This window comes from Carassius auratus, chromosome 27 (assembly GCF_003368295.1).
Source record: "Carassius auratus strain Wakin chromosome 27, ASM336829v1, whole genome shotgun sequence".
Classification (NCBI taxonomy): domain Eukaryota; kingdom Metazoa; phylum Chordata; class Actinopteri; order Cypriniformes; family Cyprinidae; genus Carassius; species Carassius auratus.
This window is the reverse complement of record NC_039269.1, coordinates 1,093,654-1,108,698: the sequence shown is the minus strand read 5'-3', so window position 1 is coordinate 1,108,698 and position 15,045 is coordinate 1,093,654. Positions and strand designations below refer to the sequence as shown.

At 34.8% G+C, this 15,045-nt stretch overlaps 2 protein-coding genes across 2 annotated transcripts; both read left to right on the top strand.

Annotated features, from left to right (window-relative positions):
- Window positions 1-432: 432 nt before the first annotated feature.
- On the top strand, window positions 433-3,859 carry LOC113044989 (GTPase IMAP family member 8-like). Its single transcript, XM_026205048.1, has 4 exons — window positions 433-855; window positions 1,497-2,201; window positions 2,367-3,044; window positions 3,150-3,859. Exons 1-4 carry the CDS (start codon window positions 822-824, stop codon window positions 3,248-3,250), a joined length of 1,518 nt encoding a protein of 505 aa, XP_026060833.1. The 5' UTR covers window positions 433-821; the 3' UTR covers window positions 3,251-3,859.
- Window positions 3,860-7,830: 3,971 nt separating this feature from the next.
- LOC113044988 (GTPase IMAP family member 5) lies at window positions 7,831-11,735 on the top strand. Its single transcript, XM_026205047.1, has 4 exons — window positions 7,831-8,076; window positions 9,050-9,754; window positions 9,876-10,553; window positions 10,655-11,735. The coding sequence occupies exons 1-4, from the start codon at window positions 8,040-8,042 to the stop codon at window positions 10,768-10,770; spliced, it is 1,536 nt and encodes a 511-aa protein (XP_026060832.1). The 5' UTR covers window positions 7,831-8,039; the 3' UTR covers window positions 10,771-11,735.
- The last annotated feature ends 3,310 nt before the right edge of the window (window positions 11,736-15,045 follow it).

Sequence of the window (15,045 nt, the reverse complement as noted above, 5' to 3'; positions counted from 1 at the left end):
TGTTTATGAAGTTAAGTAAAAGTGAAGGTTCAGTTGACTTGAGAGAACATGCTAAATACATTATTTGGCGTCTTTTTTAACTAAAGCACTTAACTAATTTCAGTTCTAATGGTGACAGAACGTTTATAACTCTATCCCCTTGTCTTTTCTCCCTCAGTAATGACGAGGTGGGGTTTATTTTAACAATAAGTACAGAACAGATTTAAAAAAAAAAGGGGGTGGAGCTATGGCTGTTTCCAGGACCTATCTACATAGGGGCTAAGCCATCACATGTCCTGTTATTTACAGAAGCAATTATGAGGTGAGTCAGAGGAAGCAAATAAATTACACCTGGCAACTGTTTAAATAACACAGATTGTTATGTAAAATAGATCAAGATAGCCTATAAAAAAAGTATTGATATAGTATAGATGTTATGGTTACAAAACACATGAAAACTTACATTCACTGTCTTTTTGTTTTCTTTCTCCAGGTTAAGCATTCTTTTCATTTTAGTAAAGACTGCTCAGTAAGATAAAAATAAAAGGTGAAAAAAATGCATGTGACTACCTCCTCGTCTAAAAACATTTGCAGAGCAAACAGAGGAGTGGCACTATCACTTTTCGTTAGGAAGCTGATAAACCAGTTTGTCGAGTCCAGAGACACATTTAGTAAATGCGCAAAAACAGACAGAAAATGCTTAAAGATTTTTATAAAATAGAGACACCAGAGAAAGACTGAGAACTAAGAAACAGGACACTGGGAGTGAGAAAAAAGGAGATAAAGTAAGAAGATATTGAAGCAAACCTCAAGAACTTAAAAGTGACGGTCTGTGACGCATTATGGAGGCAGGAGAGGACTCTGATTGTCATGAAAGTAAGTTTTCACCATACTGTACGTAAATGTTTTAACGTTTGACAAAACTTATATAAAATACTTTTGGACAGCTGATGATCTAACACAAAAAGTCTTCAAAATATCTTCTCTTATATCTCAGATTTAAACAACAATTTATATACTAAGTCACTATGTACATTGTTGTTCAATGAATGAAAATATGTATAAGCATAACTAGGATTGTACATACATTTTTTTTAAAGAAGTATAAATCAATATAGTAAGGCCAAAATGTTTTGCTTAATACAAATGTGAGAGATATATTGTGATTACAGTGAAAGTAATACCTAGAAGTTTTCTTCAAGTTTCAAAGCAGCAAGTGTCCTTATATAATGGATGTTAACATGAATGTACAAAGCTAATGATACAATGCTAAGCTTAAAAACTTTCTAAAATTGTTAAAAGTATGTAGGAATGTAATTTGTTTTGTCACCTAAAATCAAACACAACAATGCGAGGCAAACTAAAGAATGTTTTAATAATACAAACCACATGCAGGAACCAAATGCAGTGCAGAGTTCTCAATTTACACATTTGACTATACACTTAAAATATGATAATACATTTGATATGGTTTGCTAACTAAGTTACGATTCAGGTTCCTTAATTTTCTTTTGCAGATTGCCCAGCTCTTCCAGAGATAAAGGCCATTATAGTCGGCAGTAAAGCAGAGTACAAACGCAGTGCAGCTAAAACCATTTTTGGCCAGAATGACTGTAAAATGGGTAAAGAGATAGTCAAGAGTGAAATGAAGCAGAAGACAGTTCAGAACAGGTCTGTCACTTTGGTAATGACACCAGGATGGTGGAGGAGCTTCACACTGGCAGAGAGTGCTAAGTTTTTAAAGATGGAAATTGTGCACAGCTTAAAACTGTGTCCTGATCCACACGCCTTTCTTCTAATCATCAATCTACACAAACCATTTACAGTCATGCACCTAAACAGTGTGGTGGAGCACATGGAGATTTTTGGTGAGCAGATCTGGAACCACACCATTGTTCTGCTCATGTATGACAACAAAGAGCAGAGAAATGAAGATAGCAAGCAATTAATTGAGACAGCAGGGGACGAACTTGATATTGTTATAAAGAAATGTGGAAACAGAGTTCATGTCTTTAATTATACTGAGAGCAAGGGGATAAATGTGGAAAAACTGTTTCATGAGATAGAGAGACTGGTAGCTGAACATCAAGGACAGTGCTATGAAATTGACAGTGAACTTTTTGAAGATATGGAGAAAAAGAGAAGAAATGTGAAGAAACAAGCAGAAGAGAGAGAGATTCAAGTAAAAACAAAGATGCAAACTTTGAAACAACATCTAACAGGTAAAGTGCATCTTCTAAAATAATGTAAAATGATGTAAAATAATGGTCAATAATTTTGCAAAATGTATAGAAAATTAACAGAAAGATGGAATTATATAGCTCATATGATATGATTATAGCTGAATGTTAAGATGTGTTCATGAACTTTCATGTTCTTTCTGGCAGATAATTTTCCCGAATTAAGGATTGTCTTGATGGGTGGCAATATTGTTGGAAAGACCTCAGTGATGAACACTATTCTGAAAATTGAACAAGAGAAGACGGTGACAAAAAAGTGTGTGATGACAGAGGGAGAGGTCGACAAGAGAAGAGTCATTTTAATCGACACACCTGGATGGTGGCCGTACGCGTCTGTAAAGGAGACTTCAGAGTCAGTCAAGCAGGAGATCATGTCAAGTGTTAGTATGTGTTCACCAGGACCTCATGCAGTTTTGCTGGTTCTGCAGTCAGGTGTCGCCTTCACTGAAGCACAGAGGAGGTCTGTCAAGGAGCACATGGAGCTCCTGGGTCGAAATGTCTGGAAGTACTGTATAGTTGTGTTCACCAGGAGCGACTGGATGGTCACTAACACTATTGAAGAACACATTGAGAGTGAAGGAGAGGCTCTGCAGTGGTTGATCAATAAATGTGAAAACAGGTATCATGTACTGAACTACATGGAGCAGGGGAATAGAGAACAGGTCAGAGAGTTGATGGAGAAAGTGGAGATGATGGCCAGAGAAAACACAGATCTCCTGACGCCTGTGGAAGCAGTGATGGAGGAGACTGACAGCGGCTGGGGATCTATCTGGTCAGACCAAGACAAGTTAGAGAGAGAAAGCTTTACTCTGGAGCCACCTAAAAGTAAGTATACTTACAAAATCCCTTTAAAACAATCATTTGATTTACTGTTAGCCAGTGAAACATGTTTATACAAAGTTTTATTAATTGTTACATTTCTTCCAATAGTGAACGAAGAATACATTGCAAAATGGCTTGAAAACACAGAAATTGTTTCTAACTACAGGAACTTATCAGACTTTTCAAAAGACATTTCAGAAGATGTATGACTGTAAAAAGAATCTACTGTAGAATTTACAGGATTTTACAGGCAAAAAGGTAACTGCATAGCAAATAATAGTTAATTGCTGTATGTGGAATACAATAATTTGTAGTATTTTAACAGTAACACTGAATTAAAGTTGGAGTTTATTTTACAGCAATATTCTGTAATTTAACCAAAGTACAATATTTACCTGGCAACAAAAGTTGCCAATAAAATCCTGTAAATACCCCTAAATCCAATATTATGTTGTAATAATTTAACAATGAAACTGCCGTAAAGAATAATTTTAACAGTAAACTATAAAATACTGATATAAATGCATTCAGTCGCGCCCCGAGAATTTTTTTTACAGGGATGGTCAGTTAAGGCCACAGTAAATCTTGGGGTGGCACATCAAAATGAAGAAAAAAAATAAGGGTTTGCAATATTGACAAAAAGTGATATCTCTGTGATTTCTACTCTATTCTATATAGCTACTCTGGTGGCGCCAATCTGCAATCTTTTATTGCAACCCCTTGGGAGCACCCCGATCATGAGCTCTATCTTAATAGATTTACAAATTAATAAAAACCAAGTCAAAGATATTGCAAATAAGTATTTATTAAAACTGGCAGAAAGACATTACAGGGCTTTTACTGGTAAAATTAAATGTTCAGTCTTTCAACCGTTAAAATCTTATCATAAAAATAATATAGCATCACAAAATAAATACAAATACCTGTTAAAAAAATAAGCCATATTCAGAGTAGAACATTAACTTTCTATAAAAACGAAGGTCAATCAACAGAATTTGTATAATTTTGGTAAAAAAAAAAATTTTTTAAAGAAAAGGATTAAAATAAAATGCTGGAATCAACATTAAATCACATATTCTGTTGTTTGAGCTTATGTTCAAAAGACAATTTAATAAATACATACTGAAAGTCCACCAACTTTCTGAGAGGAGCACACACATGAGGGTTATCTCTCTTCTGAGACTTTTCTATGTTTTGCCTCTATGTATCCGTCTTGTATCCAGTGAGTGTTGTGATTCCAAGAAAACATCTGCACATAAAAACAAGCAGAAGCATCAAGATAAAGTTAAGTATTGAATGAAACTAGCTCAATAAAATTAATGTAAAAATGCCACTTTTACAATACAGTCAGCATTTACCAGTACTTAAAGGGTTACTCCATCCCAAAATGAAAATCTTGCCATTAATCACTTACCCCCATGTCATTCCAAACCCGTAAAAGCTTCGTTCTTCTTTGGAACACAATTTAAGACATTTTGGATGAAAACCGGGAGGATTGTAACTGTCCCACTGAATGCCAAGTAAATACCACTGTCAAGGCCCAAAAAAGTATGAAAGACATCATCAGAATAGTCCATCAGTGGATCAACCATAATGTTATGAAGGGACAACAATACTTTTTGTATGCAAAGAAAACAAAAATAACAACTTTATTCAACAATTTGTCTCCTCTGCGTCAGTGTAGCACCATTTTGGAGAGTATCTGCTGGACACAAACTGCAGCCGCTGATCTGTGTCAGCTGGGTCACATGGATCCGCTTTCTATGTTTATTTACGCTTTGATTTTAACGAAAACAGCGTATCTGTGTGGTGCGGCTGATATAATAAAAAATAACTACTTTGTTGAATAAAGTTGTTATTTTTGTTTTCTTTGCATACAAAAAGTATTCTGACGATGCTTTTCATACTTTTCTGGGCTTAGACATTCTTAATTATTTGGCAGTCTATGGGGCAGTCACAAACCTCCCGGTTCTCATCCAAAATATCTTAAATTGTGTTCCGAAGACAAACAAAGCTTTAATGGGTTTGGAACGGCATGGGGGTAAGTGATTAATGACTGAATTTTCATTATGGGGTGGAGTAACCCTTTGAACTAAATAAGTAACCTTTTTCGCAAATAGTCAAAAGCCACTGGGCGTAAATTAATAAATATAAGCAATAATGTAACCTACAATGCAGAATTTCAATATAAAATGTAATCTAAATTCCAAGTTTATCAAATAATTTAAAGAATGAATACATTACCTAATAAAATCAGCTTCAGAGTCTTGAAGCATCAAACATTTCTCCACATCAGCTGCTATTCTTTGCACCTACAAGAAATAAAGAAAATAATATTGTGATTTCTTTAAATAATTTACATAAACGAGACCAAAATTAACACCCAAAAAGGCATATAACTTACGTTATCAAAAAAATGTTATTATAATATTACATTGTAGAACTGTACCACCAATCAAATTAAATAATCTACAGTTCAAAATTACAACTGTGTTATGACATTAATGTTTTACATTAATTTTTGAAAATACAATTAATAAATGTTAGAAAAATGAAATACTTTTAAACATGAAACTAAACCTCCATTAGGTGGCAGAAAATAACTTAATGTGTGAGTCATTCATTGAATCAATCCGTTCAAAAAGCTGAATCATTCAGCAAAAACACAGCTGAGTTTTGATTTGAGCTTTGGTCTTTGTTTCAAACTATTTTCGTTGAAATAGAACAACAGTCAATATTGTGTCTAAAAAGTAAGTAACTTGTTAACTAATTGTTTATTGAACTATGTATTTGCAATCGTGATACTCAGCAAAACAGCTGACTTGTTATGCTACTTATATCATATGTTATAAATAAACTCAACCGTTGAGCACTCATGTATTGTATGTGTGGAGTTTATGTGTGCCGTTAAGCTTTTTTTGATGTTGAATGAAACGTTAATCAGAATCAGTCTCGTGTTTCGATGATTCCTTAGTCTTTTGTTATGTAAATTTTTTTTCTCTCACACAAATTTAAATCAGGGTAACTTGCCCAGTCGACATGTCGAGTACAACTACAGAATATACACAATTAACGTTACTCATGTTACATGTAACGTTAGTAAGTAAGGGGTCAGGTCAATATGGGACAGTTGAAAGCATATAAACAAATGAAATTTCACATATTTTGCTGTTCGTCAGTTATTTCGACAGATAGTAACGTACTATGACAATCGTTCGCATAGGGCTTTATGATAAAAGTTAGGTAAACACTACTTTAAATGCTCTCAATAAGAAAATTGTACTTCCAAAAATCGAAAATTTGGCCTAACTGTTCTATGAGAGCAATTCCCAGTTTACTGCACAGAAGTTACTAAGGCCACTTGTCTAAATGTCATGATAGGAGGCTACTGTGACATGATATCGCTTATAAATTAACTTAAATAAATATAATTTCTTAAGTACTATAATAAAGTGAATTTACCAGGAATTATAAATAAAGCCTCTTATCTTCAATGATTCTCGGGCTGCTCCATCCATTCAGATTTGAATGATGCAAGCAATCCCATAATGCCACACTACAGTAAGTTAGTGTAAAAAGCAGGAGCTACACTGAAACACCTGCTTCTTGTAAATGAATTACAGTTGACGTGGAAATATGCTGTTAACAACTGTAAAAACTTATTTGACCCATAAAGCATTGTGAATTACAGCTGCATCTTGTAAAATGTTTAAACGGTAATATTCTGTAAAATTTTGCTGTAAAAACTACAGCAGTTTTTTTTTTTACAGTAAATTAAGATCACTGAAGTTTGCAGAGGTAAATAAAGAAAACAGAAATTGTAAAATAAAGAAAGCAATTACAGTGTATACACTCAATTTCATGCAGAAATGTACAACTAATTAAAATGATTTACTTGCACAAGTTTTGTTTTAAATTGTAAATATGGTTTTTACTTTTGTAATCACCTCAACCTCATGCCAGTTCCATTCATATTGTACGTGTATTAAACACAAAGTCACACAAATGTATATTCTGATAATATACCTAGTGTATGTGTAGAGTTGCTCCAGTGGAGTGCTGGAGATTTGTCTTCATTCATCATGGGTTCACATTGTAAAGTAGGTTTTGTGCCATATATTTGTGAATTAAAAACACTGTTCGCTTTATGTTCTAATATTAATTCCATTCCATTCATTCATGTATCTTTTTCTGGTGTAATTCATTAAAATACATGCTATGAATAAAAATAAAAATACATTGAGTGTGTTTTTCCATGTATATATTTTGGACACAGCAAATCTTCAGATAACCATGGCAGGAAAATTTCTGCAACTATCATAATTTTTTAAAGGAAATATTCATGAGACTGATGAACCAGAACAGTAAGAAGAAGATGGATGTATTACATGCACAAGAAACAAACAGGAAATGACTCGCAAGTCCTTTACGTTTGTTTAAAGTGTTTTCTAATACAGCAATGACATTGTGTAATGCTTTAATGTATGACAAATACTATTTTGCTTACTGATTTCCTTTAACAAATCTATATAAAAAGCCAGTGTGCATTCATTGTTTATGAAATTAAGTAAAAGTGAAAGTTCAGTTGACTTGAGAGAACATGCTAAATACATTATTTGGCGTCTTTTTTAACTAAAGCACTTAACTAATTTCAGTTCTAATGGTGACAGAAAGTTTATAACTCTATCCCCTTGTCTTTTCACCCTCAGTGATGACGAGGTGGTGTTTACTTTAATAATAAGTACAGAAACAGATAAAAAAAAAAAAAAAAACAAGGGGTGGAGGCTGTTTCCAGGAAGCTGAAACCAGTTCAAGTTAATATGTACAGACACACAGAACCGAAAGAAAATGTTTAAAGGATAATCATTTTTATATAAAAAAAGAAAGAATTGAAAACATTACAAACTGAGAAAAAGGAGAATGAGAGTGAGGAAAAGAGTAAAGAGAGAAAGAAGACACTGAAGCGAACAAGAACTTCAAACTCACAATCTGTGACGCATGATGGAGGCAGGAGAGGACTCTGATTATAGTGACAGTAAGTTCTCCTTACGTTGTACATAAATGTTAACAAGTTTGACACAAACCCTGTATACTATACTTTCAGACAGTGAATGATCTGACACAAAATTATGGAAATATCATATATTTCTGAACAATATATTTATAATGTCACTGTACATTGTTGTTCAAAGGGTGAAACATGTAGGAACATATCACAGAATTTATTCCTAAGAAGTACAAATTAATATTGTAAGGCCAAAACCTTTTACTTCTTATTGATGACAGACATCTATTTTTGTTTAAAGTGAAAACAACTAGAAGGTTTTAAGTTGCAAAGCAAATACTTCACAGTGTCTTTAGATATTCAAATTTAAGATAAGTGAAAGTGAAAGTGACATACATACAGCCAAGTATGGTGACCCATAATCAGAATTCATGATCTGCATTTAACCCATCCAAAGTGCACATACACACACAACAGTGAACACACAGAGCAGTGGGCAGCCATTTATGCTGCGGCGCCTGGGGAGCAGTTGGGGATTCAGTGCCTTGCTCAAGGACACCTCAGTCATGGTATTGCCAGCCCAAGACTCAAACCCCCAACCTGAGGATTAGGAGTCAAACTCTCTAACCACTAGACCACAACGTCCCCAACATGTTTCTTTGTACGAGTTTATATTTTGGTATGGTATGATGGGAAATCTTGTAAACTCATGTGGCATGTAGGAATGCCATCTGACCTGCCACCTGACAGCAATCTCTAAACAATGCCATGCAAACTGCAGCATTATATATTTTTCAAACTGCAGCATTAAATACGTCCAATGTTGTCTTTATAGAGGCTTTTAAATAGAACAGTTTGAATTCAACAAATTGCAAGCACATGAAAAATGCAAGTCTACAAATTTGACTGAACACTAAATATTATGAAATAAAATGATTTACCGTATCAATGTTTGCTGTTAACTGCAAGTGATAATTACAGATTCCTTTATTTTCTCTTGCAGATTATACAGCTCAGCCAGAAATAAAGGCCATTATAATAGGAAGTAAAGCAGAGTACAAATGCACTGCAGCTAATACTATTCTTAGTAATACTGACTGTAAAGTGGGTAAAGAGATAGTCAAGAGTGAAATGAAGCAGAAGACAGTTCAGAACAGGTCTGTCACTTTGGTAATGACACCAGGATGGTGGAGGAGCTTCACACTGGCAGAGAGTGCTAAGTATATACAAATGGAGATTGTGCATAGTTTAAAACTGTGTCCTGATCCACACACCTTTCTCCTAGTCATCAATCTACACAAACCATTCATAAACATGCACCTTAAAAGTGTGGTGGAGCACATGGAGATTTTTGGTGAGCAGATCTGGAACCACACCATCGTTCTGGTCATGTATGACAACAAAGAGCAGAAAAATGAAGATAGCAAGCAGTTAATTGAGAGAGCAGGGAACGAGCTTGATATTGTAATAAAGAAATGTGGGAACAGAGTTCATGTCTTCAATTATACTGACAGCAAGGGGATAAATGTGGAAAAACTGTTTAATGAGATAGAGAGACTGGTAGCTGAACATCAAGGACAGTGCTTTAAAATTGACAGCAAACTATTTGAAGATATGGAGGAAAAGAGAAGAAACGTGAAGAAACAAGCAAAGGAGAGAGAGAATGAAGTAAAAACAAAGATGCACACCTTGAAAGAATGTCTAACAGGTAAAGTGCAACAAAAATGTTCAACAGCAATTTACAATTACTACAAATGGAATTATGCAGGCAATGTGAACCCAGCTGAATGTTACAGTTTATAAACTCTTTTTATTTTTTTTCCTGCCAGACAGAAGTTGTGGTTTTCCAGAATTAAGGATTGTCTTGATGGGTGGCAGTTTTGTCGGGAAGACCTCAGTGTTAAACACCATTCTGAAAATCACACAAGAGTTTAGCAACTCTAAAAAGTCTTTGATGAGAGAGGGAGAGGTCGACAAGAGAAGAGTCATTTTAATCGACACACCTGGATGGTGGCCGTACGCGTATGTAAAGGAGACTTCAGAGTCAGTCAAGCAGGAGATCATGTCAAGTGTTACTATGTGTTCACCAGGACCTCATGCAGTTTTGCTGGTTCTGCAGTCAGGTGCTGCCTTCACTGAAGCACAGAGGAGGTCTGTCAAGGAGCACATGGAGCTCCTGGGTCGAAATGTCTGGAAGTACTGTATAGTGGTGTTCACCAGGGGCGAATGGATGGGGACTCCCACTGCTGAAGAACACATTGAGAGTGAAGGAGAGGCTCTGCAGTGGTTGATCAATAAATGTGAAAACAGGTATCATGTACTGAACTACATGGAGCAGGGGAATAGAGAACAGGTCAGAGAGTTGATGGAGAAAGTGGAGATGATGGCCAGAGAAAACACAGATCTCCTGACGCCTGTGGAAGCAGCGATGGAGGAGACTGACAGCGGCTGGGGATCAGACCAAGACATGTTAGAGAGAGGAAGCTTTACTCTGGAGCGACCTGAAAGTAAGTAGCCTGACAAACTCCCTTTAAAACAATAATTTGATTTACTGTTAGCCAGTGAAACGTTTACAAAGTTTTATTAATGATCACATTTCTCCCTATAGTGGATGATGAAAAGGGAAAATGGGCTGAAAATGCAGAAATTGTGTCAAACTACAGGAGCTTATCAGACGTTTCAAAAGATATTTCAGAGGATTTCACAATGAATCAAGATCACTGATGTTTAAAAAAACACAGAAAAATAGGAAACTATCTTGTCTTATTTCGCTTTTTTATTTTTTTTATAATTTTTTTCTCTCTCTCTCTTTTTATCTTCTCTCAATATATCATCCTTCATCTACTGTCTCTTAGCATGTAGGTTCATGTTTTGTCTCACCATCTCTCTCCATCATCAGTTTGACAAACCATCAATATCTCAATATTCCTCTCCCCCTTCCTTTATCTTTCCACTCACTCCACCTCCCTTTCTTTCTTTAATCTTTCATTTTTTATTTAACATTCCTCTCTCTCTTTTTCTCATCTTAACGTCTCTTGCTTTTTAATTATTTAGATTATTTAGACATTTTATTTATTATAAAATGTATTTTTAATTTATTAACTTTTTTCAGTTTGGACAACAGCAGTGGTGTCAACAATGAACAATTTTTGAACTTTAAATACATATTCAAGTGAGGACATGTATCTCCTGTCTATCGTAATCGCTAATATATGATAATCTAATATTTGTTGAGAGACTATATTCCTTACTTCATTGTTTGTAATCCTTCTGCTTCAATTTTGTATTCATTTGTTTTATCTCTCTTCTCTGCATTACCAAATCCACTGGAAATATTTCTAAGCAATCAATCACATATCAAATGTGTCTATATTATACTTAGATGTTACAATGAATGTTATTAGTAATACTACTTATCAGTACTTATTGAAGAATCATATTCTTCAATAAATAAGATAACTGATGGTTTTAGACAGAAAATAGAAACATTTTCATTGCATGCAGTATATTTTCATACAACTACATGAGATCAGGATGGTTGTTGTTTTTTTTAGACTGCTAGAGAGAAGTATACATTTTTATTTTTAAAAATTAAATAAATTCAGAAAATATAAATGCTGTTGTGAAAACATGTTGTTTGACTGTATTTTCCAAAATCCACAAACTTATTTAATACAATTTTGTCCGTCGTCACACGTTTCTTCATTGATCATCAGTGACATTGTAAAAGAAGATATGTGTCATACATTATACATGCAAATGCTGGGTACAACATATACCTCAGATATCACCACTAAGGCTTTACATTTTCTGAATCTCATCATAAAGGAAATATGCATGAGAGTAATGAACTAGTAATGAACTAGAACAGAAAGACAATCTGTACAAAGTATATGGTAAAGGTATATCACAAGGTTGATGAAGTGATGTAAATGTATAGGAAAGCATATACCACAGGAATGTTTACTTTTTATATCAAATGGATTTATAAAATTGTGAATGATGAAACAGCAACAGCAGGAATGGATTCCACTACAAACCATTTCAGAGCTGTATCATTTACAGGTGTCATATGTAAATCTTAGAAGTAGCCTACATTACAAAAAGTCACCAACTAACAGACTTTTAAACTACAACACATACATACATACACACATATAGCACATTAACTGAAAGTGAGAATTACATACATCCAGAGGTGTAAACCTTAAAATCATCCTTAAAAGTACAGATACTGTACAATGAAAATTACTCCACTATACATGTTACAGGTTACCAATTCCAAAACAACTTGAGTAAAAGTTTTTTTTTTTTTATAATGTTAATCTTTTTAAAGATTTTAGCAGTAGGTATTTTACTTACACTAAATACAGTCTCAAAGATGCACTAGTCAAAGAGACATGCTGTAACATCATGGAGAAGCTGGGGAAAACAGGCAGAGGAAAGGATCTACAATCAAACCAAAAATTATTTAGATAGCAGATATATATTTTGACATTTTACTAGTGGGTGTACGATAGCAAAATAAAGTGAACTGTGACATATTATACCCAAAAATTCTTCACACAGTGGACTGTAAAACTGATAAAAATTGGGGACCAAAGATTTTTCAGACACTTTGACCTAACCAAGATTTGCTTAAGTATTTTTTCTTTGATTGCTAATGCAACCTTTTTACACCTGAAGAAAAATTAAGTGTTGCCTGGTGATTGGTTGACATAAATTGTTATTATCTAATTGTGTACTTAAATTTAACAGATAGATATTTTTTTGGTTGATAGTAATCCATTACACCTTTTTATCAAAGTAATCTAACATTATCAAGATTAATTTGTTCTCTAAATTTGTGTCATATTTTATTAACATTTTCTAAACCACAGCAATAAATGCTGAAGGTTTCTGAACACATTTTGGTTTGACTATATGTGCAGTTTAAATATTAGAACAAACAATAAACCATACATAAAAAGGAACAGAGAGCAGAATAACAAACAGACAACTACATTCAATAACTCACAAGGAACTAAACGCTGGGCACCTCTGCGTTTAGTTCCGTGTGAGTTATTGAATGTAAATCCTGTTCCTGGAGATCTACCTTCCTGCAACGTTCAGCTCCAACCCTGATCAAACACAACCTAACCAACTAATTAGGATCTTGATTATTACAGACAGGTTTGTTTGATCAGGGTTGGAACTGAACTCTACAGGTAGATCTCCAGAACCAGGATTGGGCACCTCTGAACTAAAGAAACAGGGCCATAAAGGGAGCTAACAAGCTTAAGAAAGCAAAACACATTTGGGGAGACTAATCAAGGAGAACCATTGAACAAACAGAATAAAAACTGTATATGTGTGTGCGTGAGTTATATAGTAGATATTTATATGTCTATGCCTTCTTAACATTTCAAAATGTTTAATTTAATTTAGGGTGTATGATTAAGATGACACCCTGTTTAACAGTGGCATGCTAATGGGTGAATCAGATGTTTTAATTACATCTAAAATTTCTGAGGTGTGTCCACAATCCTGGAGATGAGAAACCCCCTAACAAATGGTCAGTTTTCAAAAACATGATTGCATTCCTCGAAACCTCAAAGCCACTCTTTGCATCCTGGGATGGAACAGCATCTTGAACTGAACTGTTCTCCTTTTTTTGATCCAAAGCTTTGTTGAACTCATGTGGGGCCTTGAATTGGGGCATGTTGGACTGTTCATGATGTGGTGAAAATTCATCAGTCTCTGTGGTTTTTAGAATGGTTTAATTATGACCGTATTGGTTAACTTAACAGGTAAATTAGCGAATGCATTACACAACATTTCATGCAGTTAAATGTTGTTTAAAGCTTATGCACTTAATTAATAGTTTAAATGTAAAATTAACCTGCTAGTCATTTATGTTCATTCATATTACAGCACACATTAGTTTCCTGTAAAAACACAGCAATAAAAAAAATGTATATGCTGTAATCAGGAAATACAGGGATGTGCTTTAAATAAAATTACAGCAACACTGCTGTAAATATTACAGTAACCGGCTGGCAACCCTGCTGCCAGAGAAGAGCGGTAAAGAAACAAGCAGAAGAGAGAGGTTCAAGTAAAAACAAAGATGTAAACCTGGAAACAACATCTAACAGGTGCAGCTTTGGTTAAAGAAAATGTTTGACAGCATGGTAGAATTAACAGACCAACTTTAATTAAATAAATTATTTAACTCCAGCTGCCTCCTAAGCACGGTTCAAGTTTTTTCTGCCAGGTGTGTTTTTTTTTTTTTTTTTTTTTCCAGAATTAAGGATTGTCTAGATGGGCGCCAAAATTGCCAGGAAGACCTCATTGGGGAATAATAATGAAAAGAAAAAAAAAACCACAAAAGGAGAAAAGGGCTAAAACATGTGTGATAAAGCACTATATAAATAAAGGTGATTGATTGATTGATAAAGGAGGTAGAGGTTGACAAGAGAAAAGTCATTTTAATTGACACACCTGGATGGTGGCCGTAAGCGTCTATAAAAAAAAAAGAGTCAGTCAAGCAGGAGATCATGTCAAGTGTTACTATGTGTTCATCAGGACCTCATGCAGTTTTGCTGGTTCTGCAGTCAGGTGTCACCTTCAGTAAGGCATATGTAAGGTCTGTCAAGGAGCACATGCTCCTGGGTCGAAATGTTTGGAGGCACTCTATGGTGTTCACCAGGGGTGACTGGATGGGGACTCCCACTATTGAAGAACAGATTGAGAGTGAAGGAGAAACTCTCCAGATGCTTATAAATAAATATGGAAACCGGTATTATATTCTAAACAACATGCAGTAGGATGATGGGCAACAGGTCAGCGAGTTCATTGAGGAAGTGGATATGATGACCAGAGGAGACACAGATCTCCTGATGCCAGTGGAAGCAGTGAAGGAGGAGACTGACAGCGGCTGGGGATCAGACCAAGACATGTTAGAGAGAGAAAGCTTTACTCTGGAGCGACCTTATCGTAAGTAGCCTGACAAACTCCCTC